The 26590-nt window shown below is 46.8% G+C and overlaps 1 protein-coding gene across 1 annotated transcript in view; it reads right to left on the bottom strand.

The window, feature by feature from the left end:
• Nucleotides 1-15876: 15876 nt before the first annotated feature.
• LOC127202676 (S-adenosyl-L-methionine-dependent tRNA 4-demethylwyosine synthase TYW1) overlaps nt 15877-26590 on the bottom strand; it is a 75559-nt gene continuing 64845 nt past the window's right edge. Inside the window, exons 15-16 of the mRNA XM_051161382.1 lie at nt 21683-21850; nt 15877-16225 (exon numbers count right to left, since the gene is read on the bottom strand). Of these exons, the coding sequence (XP_051017339.1) occupies nt 16004-16225; nt 21683-21850 (390 nt within the window). The 3' untranslated portion in view covers nt 15877-16003. The remainder of the gene's footprint in view (nt 16226-21682; nt 21851-26590) is intronic.

Genomic DNA, 26590 nt, shown 5'->3' on the forward strand with positions numbered 1-26590 from the left:
AGATCCTAAGTCCCAGGCCAGCCCACGAGACATAGCAAAACCCCATGTCAAACAGCTGGATTAATAACAAATAAGAATAGTAATAAAAGAGAAAGAGAGAGACAAAGGCTGAAGACTGAAACAGGGGTCATGCCTTCTCTCGGCTAAAGAAAGACCTCATGTGTTGATGGAGTAAAATGAAATCCTCCAGAAATGTTGTAAATCCTGTAGGGGCCACAACAAGAACCCTGAGGATCTGGGATTCCGGCAGATGGGAGACCTCCAGGAAGCACAGACGTTTGTATGGAGTCATCTCTACTAGAAAGGATGAAACAAGGAGCTGGGGAGATGGCTCCACTGGCGCAATCACTTCCTAGTCTTCTAGAAGACCTGAGTTCCTTCCCGGCATCCATAGCGAGTGACCGACAACCACCTGTCACTCTAGCCTTAGCTACTTGATTTTATCTCTTCTCTTTTGTGCTCCTCTGAGCACATCCTCCAACTCCTCTGAACCTTGAATCCTCTCTCTGCAGGAAGAAATGATGATAGCTAGCTCGTAGAATTGCTCCAAAGATGATGTCACGGCACACGCGCGTGTGCGTGTGCGCGCACGCGCGCACGCACACACACACACACACAAGAGCTGTATTGTTTCAGCAAGATGGCTCAATCAGCAAACTGCTTGCTACATAAACATGAGGTGCTGAGTTCAACACCAGCACCCGTGTACAAGGCTCGGCATGGTCTCCCACATTTGTAAGCCCAGTGCTGGGGAGGCAGAGTCTTTGTGAAGCCCTGGGGCTTAAAACAAAACAAAAAAGCGAAGGCAGACATCCGGTGAGGAACAGAATTAGGGGTTGACCTCTGCCCTCTAAATGTACATGCACACACAGGAACAGGCCCTCCCACCACACACCCATCCCACACACACACAAAGAATGAGTGCTTTAGAGCACCCAAGAATACTGTAAGCCATTCAGTAACCAAACTACAGAAGACAGGAGTGAATATTCTAAGATGGTACCCGTGAGTCCTGAACGGGATCCATTATATTTTCCAATTATTTTTCGTAGACATTAGAATTACTTTTTAATCACTAACTACCAAGTACTTAAGACCTCAGGATTTATTGGAGTTCCACGCTCATAAATAATTGAAATTTATTTTTCTACTGTGCAATTAGAAGAAATCATATAACCTTAGAGTAGGAAGGTCAGGATATTATATCCTCTGGGGGCCGATGCGATGGCTCAGCTGCTAAGAGTGGTTGCTGCTGCACTCCACGGAGTTCCATTCCCAGCACCCACATTGGGCAGCTCACAGCCACTTGTAGCCTCCAGTGCCAGGACATCTGATGCCCCCTTCTAGCCTCGTTATACTCAATGTCCATAAACCCACACATGTTATTTAAAAGGAAATAAAAAATCTTAAAAAAAAAAAATATGTTATCCATAGACTTATGCAGTTACTATGGAAATCAATATGGAGGTTTCTCAAAAGAAAAAAACAAAAAAACAAAAAAACACTGAAGTTAGAACTGCATATGACCCAGCTACACCATTGCTAGGAATATACTAGAAGAACCTTAAGTCAGCAGACCATGAAGACACCTGCACATCCATGTCCACTGCTGCCCTGCACACGAAAGCCAAGAGTCAGTACCAGTCTAGACGCCATCAGTCGACAGAGAGGTCACGTGGTAGATGCATGGACACACGGGAGTTTTATTCAGCCACAGGGAGAAATGAAATCACATTTGCAGGGAAGTGGGTGGGACTGGAAATGACAGTGTCAAGGGAAGTAAGCCAGAGTCAGAGGGACGGAGACAAGATGAGCTCTCTTAGTTGCAGAGCCCAGATTTTAAAATGCATGTGCTTTAATCCCAGCACTCGGGAGGCAGAGGCAGGTGAATCTCTGAGTTGGAGGCCAGCCTGGTCTACAGAGTGAGTTCCAAGACAGCCAGGGCTACACAGAGAAACCCTGTCTCAAAAAATAAAATAAAATAAAATAAATATAAAAGTAAATAAATAAATAAAATGTATGTGTATGTGTTTTTAAGTGAATATTTCCTTTTCTTTGATGTTCTGTTTCTGAGGGTGGTTTTTTTTTTTTTTTTTTTTGGTTTGTTTGTTTTTTTTTTTTTTTTTTTCTCGCTCACATGAAATGTGATAGAACTGGTGGGTTTTAGAGCCTCATTCAGAAAGTCTTAGGGCTGAGATGTGGAGCAAGTGTCAGGAAGATGGCTCGTGGGTGACGCCTCTTGGCAACCTGAACTTGGTCCCTGAGACCCACACAGCGGAAGGAGGGAACCGGTTGACTTCCACACGCACATCCTAAATAACTAAACAGTTTTAAACTAACACAATACACAGAGTATAGCTTGTTTTTTTTTTTTAAATAACTAAACACCAGTTTATTTATTTATTAGTTTTGCAGTGTTGGGGGCGAAACCCAGGACCGTGTATACATTAGGCAAGCACTCTCCCAATAAGCCATGCCTCCAGACACTGTTAGACAGTCACATGCTTTCTAGTTCTACTATGCAAATACATATAAATGAATACTAAGTACATACATGTACATAAATCAAATTACCAGGTCTCTACTGACAATTATACATACATGTATTTTTTTTCCAAGACAGGGTTTCTCTATGTCACCTTGGCTGTCCTAGACTCACTCTGTAGCAATCCACCTGCCTCTGCCTCTCTGGTGCTGGGATTAAAGGCGTGCGCCACCATGCCCGATCTATATATTTTTAATTAATTTTATGTGTATGAATGTTCTGTCTGCATGTACACCTGAACACCAGAAGGGGGCACCAGATCTCATTATAGATGGTTGTGAGCCACCATGTGGTTACTGGAAATTGAACTCGGGACCTCCTGGACTCGCTATGTAGACCAGGCTGGCCTCAAACTCACAGCGATCCGCTTGCCTCTGCCTCCCAGAGTGTTGGGATTAAAGATATGCTCCACCACGCCCAGCTTACTTTTTTTTTTTTTAATTTAAAATTAAGGTATGGTGTCAGTCCAAATTCCTTCCCTAAGGGTTCAGGAAACCCATGGAAGAGGAAGATGAAAGACTGTAGGAGCCAGAGGGGAAGGAGGGCACCAAGGAAACAAGGCCTTCTAAATATAAGTGGACCAAGGCCTTCTAGACACAACAGAACCACAACACCTAGGAACTCACAGAGGCCATGACAGCACGCACAGGGCCCGCATAGGTCTGCTCCAGATGTGGCCCCAGTGCTGAGAGAGGAAGCGGACACAAGCCCTATCCCTAACCCAGGAGCTCCCTCCAAGTGATAACCACTCACAAAGGAAAAATAGCTTTTCTCCAACGGAGTCTCACTGAGGCTGCAGACCACTCCTGATGGCAGGCCCTAGGCCCAGCAGTCGACGGCCACCAGAAAACAAACTCAGTGACATCTTTGAAGGCTCTTTGTCAGGGCTTTTTTTTTTTTTTTTTTCATATATATTATGTTCCGGGTTTTATGAGATTTCTGCACGTGTGAACATGGGTGTCTCTGCATCTGTGTGTGTTTCTTATGCTCATTTTCTTCTGTTTGTTTGTTTTGTCCTATTCCAGTTTGTTGGTTTTGTTTTACCTCATTTTTAATTTTTAATTCATTCTCTCATCTATTACTTCGTGACTGCAGTTTCCCCTCCCTCCTCTCCTCCCAGTCCCTCCCCCATCCCACCTCTTCTCTCCAGGGCAGGCCTCCTAGGGATGGTGAAGCTCCCCAAGACCAGCTCCACCGGGGCACAGAGGAAAGGAGAGGGGAGAAGAGAGGAGAGGAGAGGAGAGGAGAGGAGAGAAGAGGAGAGGAGAGAAGAGAGGTGGATCTGGGTAGGGAGAATTGAGCAGGCAGTGAGTGGCTGGTTAAGGGAAGCCAACCAAACATGGCATAGCAAGTTGCAATAGCATTAGGCATCTCCCCTCGTAGGAAAACTGGAAGAGGCAACCCAGTAGGAGGACAAGGGTCCCACAGGCAGGCAAAAGCTCTTGTTAGGAGTCCCACAAAAACAGCCTGTTTGCTTTCTAACAAGAGAGTGAAAGAAAGAAAAGGTATGGATTTGGATGAAAGGGGAGGTGAGGAGAATCTGGGAGGAGTTAAGGGAGGGGAAACTTTAATCAGAATATAGTGCATGGAAAAATAACTAATTTAAGTAGAAGAAAAATAGAATAAAATAAAATAAAATAAAAAGGCAGGGCAGGGAGATGGCTCACCAGGCAAAGGCACTTGTCCCGAACTCCTGATGACCTGAGTTCAGTCCCTGGAACCCACAAAAGAAGCTGTAAACATCCTGATACAGCGGTGGGCTTCTGTAACCCCCCCCATCCCAGCACTCCGTAATGAATGGAAGATGAAGATGGGAGAATCCCAGGGAAGCTCACGGGCCAATTAGCTTGGAGTTGCTACATGGCAGAAGCAAGCCAGACTCTTCTCATCACGGCAGAGGAGAAATCCCGAGGGCTAACCTCTGACCTCCACACGTGCACCTGCATACAGGCAAGTGTTGTTTCATACACGCAATCACAGCAATAATTTATTTCAAAATAAAAATAATAGAAGTATTAAAATCAACACCCCTCCCCAACTCCACTAGCTTCTTCTAGCTGTGTTACTCATATACAATTTCCTATTTATTCTTGAGAAAGGCTTTCATGAGGCTCAGGGTGGGTGCAGCTCAGGGTGCAGCTGAGGATAGCCTTGAATTCCCGATCATCCCCCTGTCTCTACCTCCCACATGCTGGGATTAAAGCCATGCACCACCACCTCCAGGCCGCACTCACCCTTGTTTCTTGACGTCTCTGATACCAGCTATTGACCAATTAGTGAATCAAAGGACAATTTAGAGCTCACACTCTTTCCCTCATTCTCTCACATCATCATTTTTGGCTGAAGCAATGTTTATTCAGTGCCCATGTAAATATTATCCGTGGACGATTGGCGCTATATGAATACCACTCACATTCTTTACCTTGGGGTCTGTAATTGTCTCATTATCTCATTTGCTTGTTTTCTTGTACTTAGCCATAGTTGTATATATGTATATAAGAGCTACATACGTATATATAGCTGTGAGCCATTGTAAATGCCACATAGAGGTCAGAGTCTGGGAAGCGGCATCTTCCAATTTGTTTGATTTTATGTAAACGTCCTCTTCTCACTAGGGAACCCCTGACCCCCCAACTGCATGGAGTGCCCCCAAGTTCCGATTCTACTTAGATCAATCTTTCCAAAATGGGTCTCGTCAGCACTCTGGCTCCCGCGGCCACCCCCAGCTGGAAAAGGGACAGGGGAGGCATAAGTCAACCGAGACTCTTTCTTCCTTAAGCAGCTTTCGTCAGGGTACCCATCCCAGCAACGGATAAGTAGCTGCACAGTGGGACAGCTCCACAGCTTTGAGGTCATAAAAACAATGAAGACATGGTGATGGTTACTACCAAAAGCAAACGTTCCCAAAAGGCACCTGGAGAAGGATGCACAGAAGATTCCGCAGATTAGAAGTGGGTCAACAACGCCTTAGGTCTTTGGTTTTCGGGGGGCATTCAAAGTCAGTCTTTGGGGCCTTGAGAGATGGCTCAGTGAACAGGGGTGCTTGCTGCATGGTCATGAGTGCTGGAGTTTGGCTCTCAGCATCTATAGAGAGCTATTGAGATGGCTCAGGGCGGGAAACACTAGCTGTGTAAACCGGACCTGAGTCCAGAACCCAGAAGGAGAAAACTGACTCTCTCAGAATCCACATGTATTCAAACATGCACCCCACATTAATAAACAAAACACTTCAAGTCTGTTTTTGTGCTAAAACATTGCTCGCCAGCAGGCACAAGGCGCTGTGTTCCATCTTAGCACCACACCCAACTAGACTTAGGGATGCACAGCTCTAGTCTTAGTGCTTGGAACATGAGGCAAGAGGATAGAGAGTTCAAGATCATCCTTACTACAAAGGGAGTTCAAGGTCAACTGAGGTTTCATGAGACCCTATCAAAAGCCAAAACTAGAGCTCGGAAGATGGCTCAGTGGGTCAAGCACCTGCTGTGCAAACCTGGTGACTTGAATTCTGACCCCAGAACCATGCAATAGTATTCACCTATAGGGGGCTGGAGAGATGGTTCAGAGGTTAAGAGCACTGGCTGTTCTTCTAAATGGTCCTGAGTTCAATTCCCAGCAACCACATGGTGGTTCATAACCATCTACAATGAGATCTGGTGTCCTCTTCTGGCATGCAGACATACTTGCAGGCAGAATACTATATAAATAATAAAGAAATCTTATTAAAAATAGTATTCACCTATAATACCAGCCCCCTGTGGAGATGTGGGAGGCAAAGACAGGAGACTCTGTGCAAGTTCATGAGCCAGCTATCCTGGGGTACACATGGTGAACAGTTAGAGAGGCCGCTTCAAGATGGAAGGCGAGGGTGAACACCTGAGACTGTCCTCAGGCCTCCTCTCATACCACAGCACACAAACCTACACACACATAAATAAAAAAAGTTGTGTGTGTGTATGTGTGAGACAGGGTTTCTCTGTGTAGCCTTAGCTGTCCTGGAATGCACTCTGTAGACCAGGCTGGCCTTGAACTCACAGAAATCTGCCTCCCGAGTGCTGGGATTAACGGCGTGCGCCACCACCTGACAAAATGTGTGCTGCTGACAGTAGTGCACTTTGGAGAATCCTCTAGAATATTTATACAAGCTCATATACCATTGTCCACAATAAACTGAACAGCCAAGTTTACAAGAGAGGGACAGGGAGAAAGCGTGTGGGTTCCTAAGGGGGCATCAAGGAGGATGTTATAGCAATTGGTCAAATTGTGGATATCAGGGGCCACAAATGTAAAGTATTGACATGATCACTCTAAATTGGTGCTGACCACTCTAAAGTGGCACGATCAGTCCAAGGCCTGCTGACCTTACATATCATGAGAGAATACACAGAGAGTACTATAAAGTAGGCTGGAAAACATGACACAGTAAAGTGTGAATTTTAATTCAGAACATGGCTGCTCTGGTAAGAGATCACATCCAAAGACTTTCTAGGTCTCTGTGATCTGGCTGGAATACAAATGCACCTTTAATCCAGGAGACAGAGGCAAGCAGATCTGAGTTCAAGGCCGGCCTGGTATAGAGCAAGTTTCAGGTAAAGAAAAACTTAGGTCGAGACATGGTGGTACACGCCTTTAATCCCAAACAATGAAGGTAGAGTTAGTTTGTAGAAGGAAGCACCCATGTTTGAAAGTGATGTCTAATTGAGTGGCAGAAAAAGTGACAAATCAGGGGAAAATTTAATAGAATAGGATATACCCCACTCTCATGAAAAAGAGAGAGGAAAGGGAAGCTACTTACAGGGCAATGCAGAGGCAGGGGGCAGTTTTTCACTGGGAGAGTTTTACAGAGAGAGAGAGAGAACTCAGGTGAAGACAGGAAAGCCAGAGAATGAGAATGAGATAAGGAGCTTAGAACAGATTGTTGGAATTAGTTTGAGGCCAAGCAGAGCAATTCAGAGGCTGAGGGAGAAGTCAAATTGAATAAGTCAGCTGGGAGAGGAGTTTGAGCCAGAACAGCTGAGTTGAACTAGCCAGCCCAGAGCTCAGTAAGAACAAGAAAGGGCGAGCTCATTAAGCAGTAAGTCTCAGAGGCTGAAAACCTTATAGGCCAAGGTTAGATTGTACAGAGGCTAGAAGCTTCCAGGTTAGCAGAAGGAGGTGGTAATACTCCCAGACAACAGTGAAACAGGGGAATAAAAGTTCCTTTTACAAAAGTGATTACCTTGCAATCATGAGGACCTGAGTTCGATTCCCAAGACCGTGTGAAGAGAAAAATAAAAGCCAGCCATCTTGGTGTGTGCTTATAACCCCAGTGCAGGGAGGCTGAGACAGGCCTGGGCCTCACTGGTCTGTCAGCTTAGCCTTCTCAATGAGTTCCAGACTTCTGTCTGGGATAGGAAGAGAGGTGTTACAAATTAGATGGTCAGTGTCCTCCATTATGGTTTGAAAATGAAATATCCCCCCACAGGCTCGTAGTTTACTCACTTGTTCCTCAGCAGGTGGCGCTGTTTCAGGAGGCTGTGAAGCCTTTAGGAAGTGGGTCCAACCGAGGCAGGCGGGGGCAGGGGGGGGGGGGGGGGGGGGGAGGGAGGTCAGTGGGCTGGAGTCACTGGAGAAGAGATCTCAGAAGGTTATATTAAGACCCTGGCTCCTGATTCTCTCTCCCCTTCCTGGTCCATCATGGTGTGAACAGCTTCTACCTCATGCTCCTACCTCCGTAAGCTGCACTGCTCTGCCATGCCTTCCCTGCCATTGATGGACTGATACCCTTGAAACCAGGAGCCTTCTTTGTTTCTGTTTCTGTTTCACCCACAACAATTCAACAATATTAATATGTCCCCCAAGTCTTAATCCTTAACATGGCACTATTGGAAGTTGGTAGAAACTTAAAGAAGTGGGGCCTAGAGAAAGCCTTTAGGTCTTTGGGGAATTGTATTCTTTGCTGGCACAACCCGATTCCCCCTCTTCTTCTCTTTGGCCCCTGGCTCAACACTGGGCTCTAGTTTTGCTGCCTCCTGACTTTCTGCCATGATGTTCTGCTTTATCACAGGTCCCACACAATAGGGTTATCGCTAAATGACTGTGATCCGAGACCTCCACAACTGTGAGCCCAAATAAACCTTTCTTCTTTATAAGCTAATTGTACCAAGTACTTGTTATAGTAACAGAACACTGACCAATGCAGGAGGCAACACCAACAAACTGCAACACCTCATTATGTCTCATGCACCAGGCTCTGGGTTCCAACTTCAGGATCCCATAAAACAAAGTAAACAATGAGTTTCCTTTAGTTAAGAGAGACTGTTCCAAGGCTGGAGAGATGGCTCAGTGGTTAAGAGCACTCACTGCTCTTCCAAAGGTCCTGAGTTCAATTCCCAGCACCCACATGGCAGCTCTCAACTGTTTGATGCCCTCTTCTAGTATACAAATGTAAATGCAGACCAAGTACCTATATACATAAACAAAAACATCTTTGAGAGAGAGAGAGAGAGAGAGAGAGAGAGAGATATTATGAAAGCCACCTAAGCATATGAGACACATGTCAGGGCTCATGAAGAACCTGAAAGAGTTTCCCCTGTAGGAGGAGGGTGGTAGAGGAACCGGTGACCCTAGGGAAGCAGACATTTGTCTTTGTGCCCAGTTGTTGGGCACAAGGCTACCCACATCCTCCTCTTTACCACACTGGAGCTCACAGAGTGGCTGTTGGGTTTCTATTAGAGTAAGAAAATGGTTGGTTAATGAGAGAATGTATTTAGGTGATGTGAACACAGTACTTTATGTCTAGATGTGTTTTGAGTGGTGTGGTAATGGGGAAGGTATTCTCTGACTTTCTTGTCAAATTAAACACCTTAGCGCAGGTAAACAGAGTCCAGTGAAGTGAGCGCACGGGGATGTGGAGTTGCTTTCAAGAAGTTTCAGCTCTTCCCTTCATTTCTCTCCCCATGACTGCAGACAACCTTGGCACCCCCAACTACCAGGGCAATATCAGTAATAGAAGTCATTACATCAGCATTTCCTGTCCCCTGGGAACAACACGCTGACTCTATTGGAGGGGACGCTGAGCAGAGTGGGACAGGATGTGGTGGCCAAAGGGATGGTCAGTCTGTGGCTCTGAGTCATGAATTGTCATAATCAGGAGGCAGACAGAGCGTGAGGCTGCAGCTGCTGTTCTGCCTCCACTAAAAGGTTTGGAAATTAATATAATAGGCTTTTAAACAAAGAGCCATGAAGGACTCTGTCTAATGGCCCACACTCTGATTTAGCCAGAGACAGACCCAGACAGGCCAGTGACAAGAACAAAATGTCACCTGCACCCTCTCCCCTAGGACAAAAAGATCGAGAGGTGAGAAATAGGGTTTGGCCACCAGGTCAGGCTGAGAAAGGGGTCCCAGGAGAGCTGCCCAAAAGTCAGCGAGTAGGGATGATCATTTGAAAATGTCTAAATTTTTCACTACAAATCAAATCACAGAGCTAGGAGCATGGGTTAGTCAGTGAGAAAGCATTTGCCTAGAATCCCCCAGGAAGGTTCTGGGTGTGATTCAATGATAGAACACTTGTCTAGAATCCCCCAGTTGAGGGTTGTGAGTGTGGCTCAGTGGTAGAGATGGCACTTAAGGAACAGCAGCTGAGGTTGTCCCCTAGCCTGCACATGCTCACACACTCATGTGTCCTTGTGGAATTCACGTTGCATGGATGGATGTCCTTCCTTGCTGAGCCTCACCAGCTACAGGGGGTGTCCCTCTGATCTCATTTCCTGGTAACCCCATTTCCTATGCCTGGTATCTCTGCTTTCATGATACATCCTCTGTTTAGGGGATGTCAACCTTTCTCAGTTGCCCGTGGAGACCAGAAGACCTCAAGTTCTCTACAACTGGAGTTCCAGGTGACTGTGAGCTACCAGAAGTGGGTCTTCTCCACAAGCAGTTTGGGCTCTTCAGTGCTGAGCCATCTCTCCAGGCCCCTTCCCTAGGTTTTGATGGTAACTCCTACCACGATGATTGATATATTTCTGTCCCCCACCCCCCGTAGGTTCTCTCCACACCTGAGTGTGCTCTTGACCTTTACCCTTGAGAGCCCAGCAAGCGCAACCATCCTCTATTCTGTTCACAGCCCAGGGCATGGTGGGCCAACACTGACCTTTGAACGCCCCACCTCACCTGACCAGCCTGCAGCTGCACCCACTAAGCATTACCTCATAAGATCTCTCTCAAATCCCTCCACAGCTCTACAACCCACTTGTGCAAATGTCACGCCCCACGCACCAACAGACAGAGGCACACCCCAGGCGGCCATTATTTCTAGACTGTTCTATGAAAATGCTTACCAACTCATGTCTTTCTCTTTTGGCCTCTCCAAGCCATTTTCAAACCTGCAGCTCCAGTGATCTTATTAAAATGCAAATCAGAGCAAGTTGTCCTTTTGCATAATTGTTTTGAGGGCCCAGGCCTGGCCTCCATCTCCCTGACTCATCAACCATTACACTCTCTAGGCTTGGCTGGCTCTTCTGCCACCCCCATTCTCTCTGTGGGGTGTGTGTGTGTGTGTGTGTGTGTGTGTGTGTGGCAGAGACCAGAGGCCACTGGGTGTCCTGCACTGTCACTCCTCCCACCTTATTCCCTTGACAGGGATGCTCAAAAAAAAAAAAAAAAAAAAAAACCTTCAGCAAGTGTAGTGGTTCAAATAAGAAATGTGCCCCCATAGCCTTGGCATCTGAACACTATTCCCCGGTTGGTACAGCTGTTTGGAAAGGGTTCGGTACTTTTTTATATCTTTACTTTTATGTCTATGGGTGTTTTGCCTGCATGCATTTCCATGTCGACGCTCTACGCTGTTTGAGGGGATATCTAGGGGTGCAGCCTTGCTGAAGGAACTATGCTTCCGGGACGAGCTTACGCCGTTTCCGGTTTGCTCAAAGTATGAGCTCCCAGCTTCCTGCTCCAGCTGCCACGCCTACCTGCTGTCATGGTCTCCCCACCCCCACCCACCCCACCTCCATCATGGACTTGGATCCCTCTGCAACTGTAAGCCCAAATAAACCCTTCCTTCTATAAGGTGCCTTGGTCGTGGTGTTTTATCAGAACAACAGAAAAGTAACTAATTCAACCAGGCTGGCAGCCATCAAGCTCCGGCTAGCCTGCAGTCTCAGCCTCCCATAGCATTTGGGTTATACAGACCAAAAAGTGGGATGCACAGTCATGCTCAGCTCCTTATGTGGGTGTTGGGAACTGAACTCATGTCCTACGCTTGCAAGGCAAGCTCTCTTACCCACTGAACCATTGCCCCGGCCCCCTTTCCAGCATATTCTACATCATCTTTCAGCTCGAGGTATTCGGGTGGACCCCAGCCCTTCCCACACATGTTCCTCCCTCTACAGGGTTCTTCGCTTAGGTTATAGCTGTATCACAGCACACAAGTCTTCCTAGCAGCTGTCCTGCCTCCCACCAGCTGGTGCCTCCAGGTACCCAGTGACCCGGAGACCCTGCTGCCTCAGTGGCCCTCACCAGCCACTGTTTGATGTTCACTATTCACTTCTGTGACTGTCTGTCTTCCACAAAAGTCACATCACAAGAGTGAGAACTGTTCTTCTGTTACCCTGGGAGTTAACAACAGACTCCCAGTAAATTAGAGCAAAGACAGTATTAGGCACATATTTGTTGGAATGAATAACGTGGACTATTAGGTACAAAGACTACAACAAATATGCCAGTCTCTCAAGAAAGCTTTGTCTAGGCTGGATAGGGAGATGGAGGCTAGCCTGGGCTACGTAACAAGACCTTGTCTGGATGGAAGAGCGAGAGTGCTGGCAGCCACACTCACGTCACCCTGCTCGGCACTGTGCCAGCTGACTCCCATCCAAAACCTTCTCTTGACAGACTACATCTTTGCTTCAGCAAAAAAGGGCGAAAGGGAAAAAGGGAGGAAGGAAAGAGGGAGGGTGAAGGAAAAGAAAGCGTGTTCCCCTTCCCTTTGCTGAGTTCTGCAACAGACCCTTGGATATACAGTATTCTAAAGAATGGTTTGGGTTTTTTTTTTTTCCTTCTTCCAATTCTGTCTTTTTTAAAAGACCTTTTTAAAAAGTATGCATGTGTGCGTGTGTGCATGGCAGTGTACATGTGTCCATGTGTGCAGGTGCTTACAGAAGCCAAACGAATGTGTCAGATTCCTTGGAGCTGAAGTTGCAGGCGGTTGTAAGCCACCTGAGTGGGTGCTGGCAACTGAAATCCGGTTCCCTCCCAGAGCATGAAGCCCTCTTGGTCACTGAGCCATTTATCTTTCTAGCCTTATGTTTATTATCTTTGTGTGTGTGTGTGTGTGTGTGTGTGTGTGTGTGTGTCTGTCTGTCTGTCTGTCTGTCTAATAGCTCAATTGAATGCAAAGTATGGGCGCTCACACCAGTAACCCCAGCCCTCAGGAGGCAGAGGCACAGACAGAGGGACATCCTGGGCTATACAGTGAGGTCCAAGACAGCCTAGATGGTGTGTGAGACCTTGTATCAAAAATAAAACAAAGATAGGGGTTGGGAGGTGGCTCAGTGGGTAAGAACACTTGTTACATGGCATGGGGACACAAGTTTGAATGCCCAGAGGCCAGGTAAAAAGCTAGGAGTACAAATGTGCCTGTAACCCCAATGCCGGATACAGGGGTAAAAATACGGCTTTCCTGGACACCAGGCTTGTTCTAGGCTCAGTAAGGGACACTGCCTCAAGGAAATAATGTTGAAAGTAAGAGTAGTCTTCCACTGGACTGTGCATGTGCACAGGTGAGCATACCTGCACACCCATGCGTGCATACAACACACACACATGCAATGCACACCAGTATGCATTAGTGAGCTGATGCTGTGTGACACTAGCACATAGATGCCTGAGATCCTGCAGACAGCATGGCCTTGGCTGAGAAGCACACGGGAAGCGTGGGGGACGCTGTAGGTACACACTGAAGAGCCTCTCGTGCTCTCTCTAGCCACGTAATAGCCAATGACCTTAACATCTGACTCTTACCTGACAATCTCCTGATAGAAAACCTTCTCAAAACGTATCCAGGTTAGGGCACTCTTGCCTTCTCCCAATCAAAACATTGAGTGTACAACGTGTGAAATCTGGGACATGCCCAGGTGTCACTGGTCTAACCTGCTGTCCCTTCCACTGTTAACCGTTGAATGCATTTATGTATGACACCCCTTTTCTTCTGACTATAAAAATGAGGGTAACCTGTTTCATGATGGAACGTGTCACTCAGTGCAACCCAAATCTAAGTCCCAGCACAGTCAGTTACACCTACCTCCGAATATATGATCTGTTTATTTCCTTCATTTAGATATCTAGACTTCTAAGTTCTATAGAATGTTCATTTAATGATTTTGTGTGTATGTGCATGTGTGTGGCTGTGTGGCTGGTTGCACACGTGGTCAGAGGACAGCTTGCAGGAGTCAGTCCTCCCCTTCCACCACACAGAGGAACCAACTCGGGTCACCGCCCTTGGGGACAAGCACCTTAAGCAGCTCAGCCACCTTTGCATGCCCCTAATTTTATTTTTAAGATTTATTTATGCACACGTGTGTGCATGTATGAGTCTATATTCCCTGCATGCGGGGAGCACCTCCAGGGGCCAGAACTCTGGGAGCTGGAGTTACAGGTGGTTGTGAGTTTCCTGATACAGGCTCAAGGAACCAAACGCAGGTCTTCTACAAGGGCAGTATACAATCTCAACTGCTCAGCCAGCCTTCCAGTACCCTCTACTTTTCTTTAAATCTCTGAGAGCGTGTGTACATGTGCCTGTGTCTATGTACGTGACTAAAGGCGTACCTGTGTAAGTGTGAAGGTCGGAGGAAACCTTGGCTTGGGCCCATGTTGAGACCGGCTTCCTCATTTGTCACATGTATACTCAGGCTAGCTGGCCCTGGGGCTTCTGAGGAAGGATCTTATAGAACTCAAAGAACAGAAGAATCTTTAATCTGAGGACATAAATGAATAACTGTATCCTGGATCTTTAGGAGAGATTACTAAGTTTTGGATAAAAGAATTTTAAAATAACTTCAATTACTTGATTAAGATGTTTCTGGCTTAAAAAAAAACAAAAAACAAAAAAAACTTTGAAGCCAGGGACAGTGATGCACACTTACAATCCCAGCACTAAGGAGTCAGAGGCAGGAGAGTCAGAAGTTCAAAACTATCCTCAGCTACAAAGTGAATTTGAGGTCGGCCTGGGCTACATGAGACTCTGTCTCAAGAAATCAAAGGGTTAAAAAGAACAGAAAACTAAACAGTGACAGAGGGACACGGAGAGGAGGCAGAGGTGTGTGTGCGTGTGTGCATGCATGTTTGTGTGTCCCATGCGCACACAGAAAGAAAGACAAGGAGAGACCCCATCCCATGCATGTTGGCTGGACTGATGACACACTGAGTAGCAGCATCTCTCCCGGAAGGGGCTTGGACTCTCATCTGGCCCATGTTACCTGCTGTGGTAACCTGCCTGGGACACAACTAAACCTAGGCTGGCTTAAGGTCTAAAACAATTCCCACAGAAGTTGTGAATATGTGATTGATTTAGTATCTTAAAATATTTGGAAAACCAAATAAAAAACATTTGGGGCTGGAGAGATGGTTCAGCAGTTAAGCGAGGTGCCATTCTTTCAGAGAAGCTGAGTTCAGTTCCCAGTGCCCGTGTTGGCCAGCTCACAACCACCTACCTGTAACTCTAGTTCCAGAGGATCTGACACCACACTCTGGCCTCCATGGACACATGCGTGCACGCGCGCGCGCGCGCGCGCACACACACACACACACACACACACACACACACACGCACGCACACACACACACACACGCACGCACACACCTTTGAAAACTGACCAATCCTCTTCAGGAGGTGTGACTCTAAGATGGAGGAAGGGGTAGACTCCTTACCTTGGAAGGAGCAGAAAGGTTTAGCCTGGGGCACTATAAGCTAAACATACTAGGTGATCACTCACAGCTCAGAGAGCCTGCCTGGTGGTGCTGGCCCACGATCCCACCTCTCAGTGAGCTGAGGCAGGAGCGCTGCTGTGAGTGGATGCCAGCCCACACTACCTAAGCAGAAGAGATCTAAAGGAAAGACAAGAAGGTGGGGAAAGCCACGAACTCGGGAAGAAGAGAGAGGCAAAGGTACTTTATTCCATGGGTAACACCCAGGGATAGCACTTAGGAAAATCACTAACACAAAATTCAAAACTATTAAAGATCCAAAGGTTACTGTCCCCATCACTGTCTCAGAAATCAGGTCAGGAAAGGGCCTGAGTTCTGAAAGGCCTTGAGCCCAGTGCCCAGCCCTCAAAGTATGGGTGCGGCCTCAGTGGTACGGTTGGCTGGTGGTGTCAGTCTCTGTGAGACACGGCTCTGAAGTTTGGCCCTGGGGACTGTGATGGGGCTTGAGGACCCTGTGGAGCCAGGCAGCTTTTATCTTTGGAGATTTTTAACTCAGATAAGCTCAACATCCGGAAATGTCCTTCGTTTTGTTCTTCCTCTGGTATCTCGTGTCTTTGGGATCAAAGCCTCTTTCCCTGGCACCGAACAGTGCCCACTGCGGGGTTCTGGCCATGTAGTCGCTGGCGCTGAACGTCTTTGAGCCTCCACTCTCTTCGTGCTGTAGGACGAGCTCCTGGAAGCGGCCGTAATCGATCCACGTCCACCACTCTCCATCAATCTTAAACTGCAAAGAAAAGTTGGCAGGTGAGAAGTAAAGCTGTATAAAGCAGAAAGTTCCAGCTCCTCCATTGGGCTCACAGCAGCGTGCTGCCTAGAGAACCTCAACTGAGAAACCGCCCCCACCAGATGGCCCTGGGGTGCGTTTTCTCAATTGATGCTTACTGTGGATGTGCCCAGCTCACCACGGGTGCTGCCATCCCCAGGCTGCTGGTCCGGGTGGTATAAGAGGGCAGGCTGAGTGAGCAAGCCATGAGGAGCAAGCCAGTAAGCAGCATCCCTCCATGGCCTCTGAATCAGTTCCTGTCTCCAGGTTCCAGTGATGGACTGACGACAAGCAGTACGCTGAAATAAACTCTTTCCTCTCCAAGTTGCTTTTGGTCCTGGTGTTTCATCACAGTAAGAGAAGCCCTGACTAAGACACATAGCATTACTGTGGACTGGAAAGATGGCTCAGTGGTTAAGAGCATATACTGTTTTCCCAGAAAACTAGAATTTGTTCCCAGCACCTGTGTTAGGTAGCTCACAACTTCCTTTAACTCCAGCTCTGGTAGATTCAATGCCCTCTTCTGACCGACATGGGTAAACCCACCCCCAACATACATAAATACAAATGTGTTTTTTTTAAAGATCAAATAAATGTCTAAAAGTCCCCAGAGTGAGGAGGTCAAGAATATAGCTTTGCTGGTAGCAGGCTCCCCAAAACACGTAAAAAGCTTTGGGTTTTGTTCCCAGCATCCCGCAAACTAGACATGGTACCGCACATCAGCTATCCCACCACTCCAGAGGTAGAATTGGGATGATCAGAAGTTCAAGGCCAGCCTGAGCTACCTGTGACCCCGACACACACACTCGCGCACACACATGCTTCAACCTGTTAATAAGCCCTGATTTTCCTATCGTGTTACAGTTTTATAGGCTTGTGTCCCTGAAGACTGCTCCGTGCCACACACATTAACAACTGTTGACAAGTACTAGTTCCTGAGCTGGGCATGGTGGCCCAGGCCTGGAGCCTCAGACCCTGGGAGACTGAGGCAGAAAAACCAGAGGCCAGAGCAGGTCGTACATGTATACACACACACACACACATATATGTATATATATATGGATATATATATACACACACACACACACACACACACATATATACACACACACACACACACACATATATACACACACACACACACATACACACACACACACACACACACACACACACATATATATATGGATATATATATATACACACACACACACACATAGGCATGTAACAACAATTAATGAAGAGAGAGGCCATGAACTTGGAAGGCTGTAAGGAGGGGTGTGTGGAAGGGTTTGAAGGAGAAAGGGGGAAGAATATGAAGTTAATTATAATCTCAAAAAACAAGAAGAAAAATTAAAGCCTTTAAAAAAAAAGAAAAAGAACTTATATAAATAGGGGGGAGGGGGAGGCGCACAGGTCAGCCTGGGCTACAGAGTGAGGCTATATTTCTGGAAAAGGAGGGAGACTACTCCCTAAAATTGGCAGTGGAGTTCTAGAGCTAGGTGACTGCAGACAGCTGCAGAGAGCTACGTGTCTGGTGTTCCGGAGAGTTCATGGTCAAGCTGATTCGAGCTCTTCCTGCTGTGGCTGCTTTTTATCTGGTGTGTTTTCACTCTGCTAGCAGAGCGGTGTGGAGGGCTTCTTATTGCTAAACTTTGCTTGAGTAAAGCCTTAATCAATGGCTTCTAATTCTGAGCTGCTAAATGACTCAAGCAAGCCTTTGCATCCTGACGTGCATACAATATCTCATTAGCAGAAAGCCTCGTTAAGAATTTCAATTCAATAATGGGGAATAATCCAATTTGTACTCTCTTAAGTAAATTGCTTCTCAAAAGTCGCTGTGGAATAATGGCTGGGGATGAAGAGAGCACAGAAGCAAGCGAGGAGAGGCCAAGGAAACTCGCTCTGTGGAAAGGGCTTTTCATTCCAGGGCTCGATGTGGCATCACTTGGGTAAAACTAATGTCGGCGGGTGACTTGTAAATAGACAAGTGTTTCTGTCACAGCGCTGAGAAGACTGAGGCTCGAGGAACTAGGCAGCCTGGGCTACACAGTGAGAGCCTGCCTCAAAATAACAGCAGGGCTGGAGACGGGGCTCAGTGCTTCGGACCTCGCACTGCTCATGCAGAGGACACACATTTGGGTCCCAGCACCCGTGTCGGGTGGTTCATAGCCACCTATAACTGTAGCAATGGGGGATCTGACGCCCTCCTCTAACCTCTGAGTTGCATGAGAGTGAACACAGGAGCGCGTGTGCACACACGCACACACACACACAATGCAAATAAATCTTTGAAAACATAACAAAAGCCTAATAATTCTTTGAATCAATTGAGGCAACAGTTTCCAGTTACAGCTAAGAAAAAGTGGTCTATGTTAAACAGTTAAGAGCTTTCTAGTAGACAGGGCCAAATGCACGTAAGAGCGTAATTAGTCTGTTGATGAACTACCAGCCTCCCTCTTCCAGGTCCAGGGTTTGAAGTGGAGCCCCGAGGCTGCCTGCGCCGTCCAGGTGGAGGCCTGGCCTGCCACTCTTACTCTCTTCCAAGGCGCACAGCACACAGCTGTCCTCAGTCCTGGGACACGCAGCTCTTTCCAGGCAGGCATGATGGCACACACGTGCAACCTCAGCACTCAGGAGGCAGAGGCAGAAAGAGTAAGAGTTCAAAGTCACTTGGCTCAGTGGCACACGCCTTTAAATCCAGCACTGGGGAGGCAGAGGCAGGAGGAGCTCTGTGAGTTCAAGGCCAGCCTGGTCTACAAAGCAAGTCCAGGACAGCCAAGGGTACAAAGAGAAACACTGTCTTGCAGGGGAGAAAAAAGGATTTTTTGCTTGTTTGTTTGTTTTGTTTTGTTTTTGTTGAGACAAGGTTTCTCTGTGTAAGACTGTCTTGGAACTCTCTTTGTAGACCGAACAGGCTGGCCTTGAACTCACACTGATCCGCCTGCCTCTGCCTCCCAAGTGGATGCACCACCACACCTGGCAAGTAAATCTTTTTTTAAAGCAAACAAAAAATAAGAAATAAAGGATTCCTTGTCATGGGTAGTCAGTCTCAGAAAAGCAAAAGGATATTTTTCTTTTCTTTTCTTTTTCTTTCCTTTGTGTGTGTGTGTGTGTGTGTGGTTTTTTGTTGTTGTTGTTGTTTTGTTTTTGTTTTTCAAGACAGTTTATCGGCATGTTGTCCTGACTATCCTGGAACTCATTTTGTAAACCAGGCTGATGGTTTTCAACCTGTGGGTCATGATCCCTTTGTGAGTCAAACAACCCTTTCACAGGGGTCACATATCAGATATCCTGTATATCAGATATTTATGTTATGATTCGTAACAGTAGTGGAATTACAGTTATGAAGTAGCAATGAAAATAATTTTATGGTTGTGGGTCACCACAACATGAGGACCAGCATTAAAGCTTCACAACATTAGGAAGGTTGAGAGCCACTGGATTAGAACCCATAAACCTATTTTTTTAGACTAGCCTACATTTAAAAAAAAAAAAAAAAAAAAAATCCCAGCATTTGGGGAGGCAGAGGTAGGCAGATCTCTGAGTTCGAAGCCAGCCTAGTCTACAAAGCGACTTCCAGGACAGCCAAGGCTACACAGAGAAACTCTGTTTTGAAAAAACAAAAACAACAAAAAAAACCTTTAGAATTGAGTCTCTGTATACTCTCTCTCTCTCTCTCTCTCTCTCTCTCTCTCAAAACACAACAAACCAGGTAGTGTGAAAATGTGGGTGTGGGAGGCCATGCTGATGGTCTTCTGACACTGTGCACTGGTCCAAACTGAACAGAATGGAAGAAGCCACTTGCACAGATGGGATGACAATTCTGACTCCCAGTCTCTGAGGACATAACTGGAGGACAAGCTGCTGTGACAGGACATGGATGCACTAGTGGTCTTGGGTCACTCTAACAAGGGACCTCAGTCTGGGCAGCTCAGGAACAGACACATTTTGGAGGCCAAAGCCCATGATCAGGTCTCTGAATAGGGCCGTCTTCCTGGCTGGCAAAGGATGCCTTCTCAGCGGGCCAACGTGGGCTACTCCCAGTGTGCAGGCAGTTCAGTGTCTCCTTCAGGATGCTGACCCGTCAGATCAGGGCCCTGTTCCCATGACTTCATCCAACCCTTAGAATCCCCATCTCTACGACAGTCACACTGGGGGACTGGAACGTCAATCCCAATGAATGTGGGGTGTGGGGTACACAGATAGATGATGTCCATCCAGAGTATAGGTGACTCAAACTATTTATGCTGAGCCTCTAGGCCTCCAGGATCAAACAGAATTTCTACATGCCTCAAGACAAGCTGAGATAAAAGTAGCTAAGAAAAGTCAAACTGTTTCACGCAAAAAGCAGAAGCTAAAAGGGCACCATTTAGCATGACTGACACAAAGTGTGTCAGAAGACAGCTGTGTCAACAGGGAAACAAAGCCTCAGATCTCAAGATGTGAGAGGAAGTGTCCTGAGGGGGAGGTCATCTGACTTCAGGGCCTCCTCACACCCCCACATGAAGGGTAGAGTAAATCTACGCAGAATAATAAACAAACTCAAAAGGTCATGGATGATCTTATGACACAGTGTAGTGAGGTATATATGGCCCTGACTAAACAGCCAGGCTGTGCTAGACAGGACCAGCATGAGGGCAGATGCACAGGAGTGAGCACCTGCTATGAAGGGGGAAAAAAAAATCAAGCAACATCATCTAGCTATTTTCTCACCTTTCACACAGAGGTGTGAGTCCCATAAACGAAGTGACAGCACAGGATTTTTATCATTATTAATGCTCTAAAGGAATCGACGTAAGATGACACATTAGCTATGGTCCAAACCCACTACCCAAGTGCCAACACCTGGGCCAGGATCTCTCTCCTTTACTTTAATTAACAATGCTTTCTAAATCTATATTACATTTATTCATTGAGGGGAGAGGGTGCTCATGTGTGAGGTCAGAGGCTAACTTACAGGAGTCAGCTCCCTCCACCCACTCCGTGGGTCCCAAGAGCCAATTCTCAAGACTGGTGACAAGTGCTTTTTATCCAATGAGTCCTCTCTGTGGCCCCAGATTATTTTGTGTTTGGTGTCTTTAAACTTGATGGTTTAAGGCGATTTACCCAATTGTGAACTTAGACAGAGCCCCCTGTACTCCACTCTAGGGGATGTGACACCCTCTTCAGGCCTCCGAGGGCACTGCACTCACATGCACATACCACACACACAGACATGCACATACATAATTAAAAATAAAAGTAAATCTTTAAACTCAAAACAACGAAATAGTGCTCTCTACTTTGTTCAGGGCTTTCTTAGTGTTTGTATTAGGAAAGACAGTGGACAAGTAGACATCCATTGTGATCAAGTAAGGGGGCTAGAGAGGAAACAGAAGAAAGGGAAAAGCGATGGGGCAGAAGCACACCACTTACCTTTTTGTGTCCAATCAGGAGGCAGTTGGAGTGCTCATGTTCACATGCGATTTCATAGTCAGGAAGCAGATCCACCAGCTCGTGGACAAACCGGACAACTTCCTCATGCCAGGGCACATTGGCCATGGTGAGGCTGCTGGCTGCACTCTCGCCACAGTAGGTCACGCCCTGTGGAAAGGACAGCAGTCAGGGTCGTTAGTCACAGACCATTCTGCGGAGGGCAGCTTGTGGTGGTCACATTTCACGATCAATTTGACTGGATTTGAGATCACCTAGGAGACACACCCTGGACAAGTCTATGAGAGCATCTCCAGGAAGAGTTAACTGAGGTGGGACCCACATTGAATATGGGCAGCACCATGCATGGGCTGGGGGTCCTAGGCTGGAGCCCCAGCATCCATCTCTCTTTCTCTGCTTCCTGCCTGTGGTTGCCATGTGACCAGCCACCTCACGCTCCTGCCGCCACGCCTTTCCCACCATGATGCGAACTTTTCCTCCCTTAAACTGCTTTTGCATGTTATATTTTCTCACAGCTATGTGAAGAGTATTGATTCAGATCCCACTGAAACTCTATAATGAAATAACTATCTTTTCAGACAGAATCTATGTGGCACAGGCTGTCCTAGAATTTGTAGTAATCCTCCTGCCTCTACCCATGCACTGGGATTACAGGTGTGTATAACCATATCAAACTTGTGATAAGCTTTGAGCATAATTTTTTAAAAAATTTATTTATATCTCACACATAAGAGCATTTGCAGGAATGCATGCATTTATGTGCACCACCACATGCAAGCTTAGCACTTGTGGAATCCAGAAACGGGCACGGATGGCTTGGAACTGGAGCTAAACGCGGGTCCTCTGCAGGGGCAGCAAAAGCTCTTAACTGCTGAGCCATCTCTGCTGCCCCACTAAGTGTGGTATTATACATTATGTAGACTGAGGAAATCATGCAGGATATGTATGTACACATTTATATTCATGCAGCAACAATTCCTGAAAGCAGAGGCCATGAAGCTGCAAGTGAGCAAGGAAGGGTGTGTGTGAGAGCTTGTGGGGATGACAGGGGAAATGATGCAATTGTATTCCTAATATCAAAAGTAAACGAATTAAAAACAAATAAATAGAATATCACACCAAAGGAGAAACACTTGTGGATTTACATACAAGCCTTACTTATTTTACCAACATGTAAATTCCTACTAGATTGGCTTCTAATTCTTGAGCCCTGGAAACCCAGACATGTCCCCCAGGTCTCCTCAGTCCTCCTCTTGGTAAACTGCAGAGGGGAAATGATTCTTTCTCTAATAAGAAGGTACATCTCAGGCCTCTGCAGAGCAACCCTTTTTGCTTTGGTTGTGAGATGCTCACGTACCCAGGCTAGCCTCAGGCTTATCTGCAACCTTGCTGCCCCATACCTGCTCCCCCTGGTCCCCACAGCACACCGAGCTGGAGCGTAGCCGGGCGGGAGGGTGCAATGCAGCGTCTTGGTCAGCAGTAAGAGCCTGAGGAACCGCCTTCTGCTGGTCTCAGGATGAGGCTGTCAGGGTTTGGACGTGCCTAGCCCTCACCATTGCTCCAGGCAGGCTCCCTGGTCACACAGCTCCCTGGCCCCACATAACTGGGTGAGCTTGAGCTCCTGAAGATCCTGACTCTGTTCCTGAGTGCTGGGACCACAGCCATGGCCAGGAGAGCCAGCTCGGAACTGGACTCTCTCAGCAGCTAGCTTCACTATTGTAGACACAGGCAGTAACTGAAACTGAAGGGCATGTGCACTGCTTACAAACTGCACACCAACACAGACATTCAAACACATAGACACATATCTCTCTCTCTCACTCACACACACACACACACACACACACACACACACACACACACACACACACACTCACCACAACACATACTCTGTAGGAGGAAGAACTGCATCGTATTTTTTAAAAAAGCCAATCCTACAAATGAGCTTTAGGTGACCTGCCCCTACAGATGGCAGAGTGGGGACTTGGCCTGAGCCTCAGATGAGCTCTACAAACCCTCACTGCAGATGGCTGTCACCGCAGATGGCTGCTCACTGCAGATGGCCGCTCGCTGCAGATGACCTCTTACTGCAAATGACCATCACTGCAGATGGCCATTCACTGCAGATGACCATCACCGCAGATGGCCGCTCGCTGCAGATGACCTCTTACTGCAGATGACTGTTCACTGCAGACGGCTGCTCGCTGCAGATGGCTGTTGCTGCAGATGACCATCACTGCAGATGGCTGCTTGCTGCAGATGACCTCTTACTGCAGATGACCGTCATTGCAGATGGCTGTTGCTGCAGATGGCCGTCACTGTGGATGGCTGTTCACAGGTACAGCGGACACTCCACCCAGATGCCCTTCTCTGAGTGTCAACCACCCACAGCCCCTCAGAATAAATGGGAAAATAGCTTCTGTTTGCTCAGAGATTTGGAGAATTCATTAGGCTAAGCTTCGGTGGATTTTAGAGAGAGCAAGTGGTAACACAGTTTAAGATACCATTAGGAAAAATCAAGCTGGAAAAAAATTAACTGTACTACTAACCCGAATGTACAAAAATACAGGAAACGGGTGTAAAGACAGGTCAGATTTCAATGCTGCCTAGATATTTCAAGTTATACAACTGCGTGGAAAAGCTATCTCAAAGGAACTCCTTGTTAATATTTAAAAGCGCCCAAAGCAGAGCTCTCAGACGAGATCATATGTTATAACTATGATGGAGGGAGAAATTTTAATAATTTATTATTAGCAATAACACATCATGAGATGCTAAAGGGGACTCACTGTGAAGATGGACTGTGTGCTGAAAGTCATTAAAACCTTCTGTGTTTGTCTCATGTAGCCCAGGCTGGCCTCCATTTCACTATGTAGCCAAGGATGACCCTAAACTTCTAGCCTTCTGGCCTCCCCTCCCACATGCTAGGCTTACAGGCATGGCCCAGCAATCCTGGCTTGTGCAGGGCTTAGTGTGTGCTAGGAAAGCACCATAGCAGCGCAGCACCAGCCCTGCCCTAAACTGTCTACTCTCTAATGACTAGGAACCAACTGTTGAACAACCATGCATTTCTTTCAACTTGCCGGGATCTACAACCACCTCCAAGATGGCCCTGGGGTGTGTCTGTGAAGGCCTTACCATAAAGGGTTACCCGAGGGGCAAAGACCTGAAGGTGGGTGGCATCATCCTTGCCCCCCATGGGCTGAGGACCCAAACTAAATAAAAAGAAAAAAGGAAGGCCCGCCAAGATGGCTCAGCAGGGAAAAGTGCTTTGTCACCATGCTTGGTGACCAAGTTTGATCCCCAAGTCACACGTTATCGGAGAAAACTGACTCCTAGAACCAGTCCTTAATGTCAGAACATGTCCAAGAATGGAGTCCTGTGAGGGGAATTCTGAGTGCACATGAGAAAATGACAAGAAAACAGAGTCTTGTGACCTCAGTTTCTTCATAAACACAGAATTTTTCTTGGAATGTGTGTTTGTGCCCCTACCAGGTGTGGCACACGGGAGTGAGCTCACTTCACAGTATTTACAACAACTGGCTATTGTTGTTTTTTATATCTGTGTAAGAGCATGTTTCCGCCATGTGTGGCTTGAACTTGTGTTTATGTACAGCTTGAACTCATGAGAACGTTACTCTGGTGACCTTTCTTAACCCTCAGAGTATAAACTGTTTGATGCTCTGAAAGAAGCTGGGTACTGCACGCAACTTTAATCTGCCTCATTTTTAGGCTCCATCTTGCCACACTGCACTGTCTTGAGGGTGGGAAACACACTTCCAGATGAATCAATCAATCTCTCCCTCCCCCCTTCTCTCTCTCTCACATATATACTGAATTTTTTTTTTTTTTTTTTTAGACAAACGTTGTGGATGGTGGCACACATCTTTAATTCCAACACTTCGAAGGCAGAGACAGGCTCCGTAAATTTAGGAATGCCAGGCAGCGCTACACAGCAAGATCCTTTCTAGATAGATAGATAGATAGATAGATAGATAGATAGATGAATAAACAAACAAGTAGATTAAGGTTAAGTAAAAAAGGAACATAGGAGAAAGCCATCAGAACGATAGTATTTATCTTTCTGCTAACTGATCCAACCAGATGTAAACCAGCAGCTCACGCTCCACATCACGCCTTCCCCTTGACGCCTGACTACAAATGTCTCCTCAGACTACAGCACACACCCAAAAGCATCCCTGCCCCCTTGTAAGTGGCTCCTTGTGGAGTTTGTGGATGTAGCAATGAGATAAACACACTCCCGACCTTGGCCCTTACTTACCCCACATGTGGGCAGTGAGGGGAAGACTCCGAATCTCACTGCTGGGTGTGCTCAGCTAGCTTTGAGCCCTGGGGACAGTGCTAACAGAGGGTGGCTTTACAATAAAAACCACCTGACTACAAGTGTCAAGCACTTCCTAGACTCAGCAGAGGACACAAACACAGGGCTTCTCTCGAATGGGTTCTGTGATTTCACTTTGCAGTGCAGCAGGTGTTTGTAACATGGGGCACATTCTTACCAACATGCAGGTAGATAATGAGAGCTGAGAGTCTCGGGCTCACAAGTGAAGCCCCATTCAAGCCTAATGAGGCTAAAATGCACGCTAATTTACAGGGAATATAAAAGAAAAAAAAATTTTACCACACTGGCAACGAAAGAAGAGGAAATCAATATAATGAAGAGATAACGTCTACTGATTTACTCTCTATAAAGTGCCTGATGGAAGGCAGTCTAACCATTCACTGGATCCAGGCACAGATTAGCCCACTGACTTCTCAAGCAGACCTCTTGAATGGCTATTGGTTTAAGGCAGGTGGGGCGGTGCACACTTACAATCCCAGCACTTGGCAGGCTGAGGCAGGGCAGAGATTCCAGACTAGCTTGGGCTA

The sequence above is a fragment of the Acomys russatus genome, chromosome 19 (assembly GCF_903995435.1).
Source record: "Acomys russatus chromosome 19, mAcoRus1.1, whole genome shotgun sequence".
Lineage (NCBI taxonomy): Eukaryota > Metazoa > Chordata > Mammalia > Rodentia > Muridae > Acomys > Acomys russatus.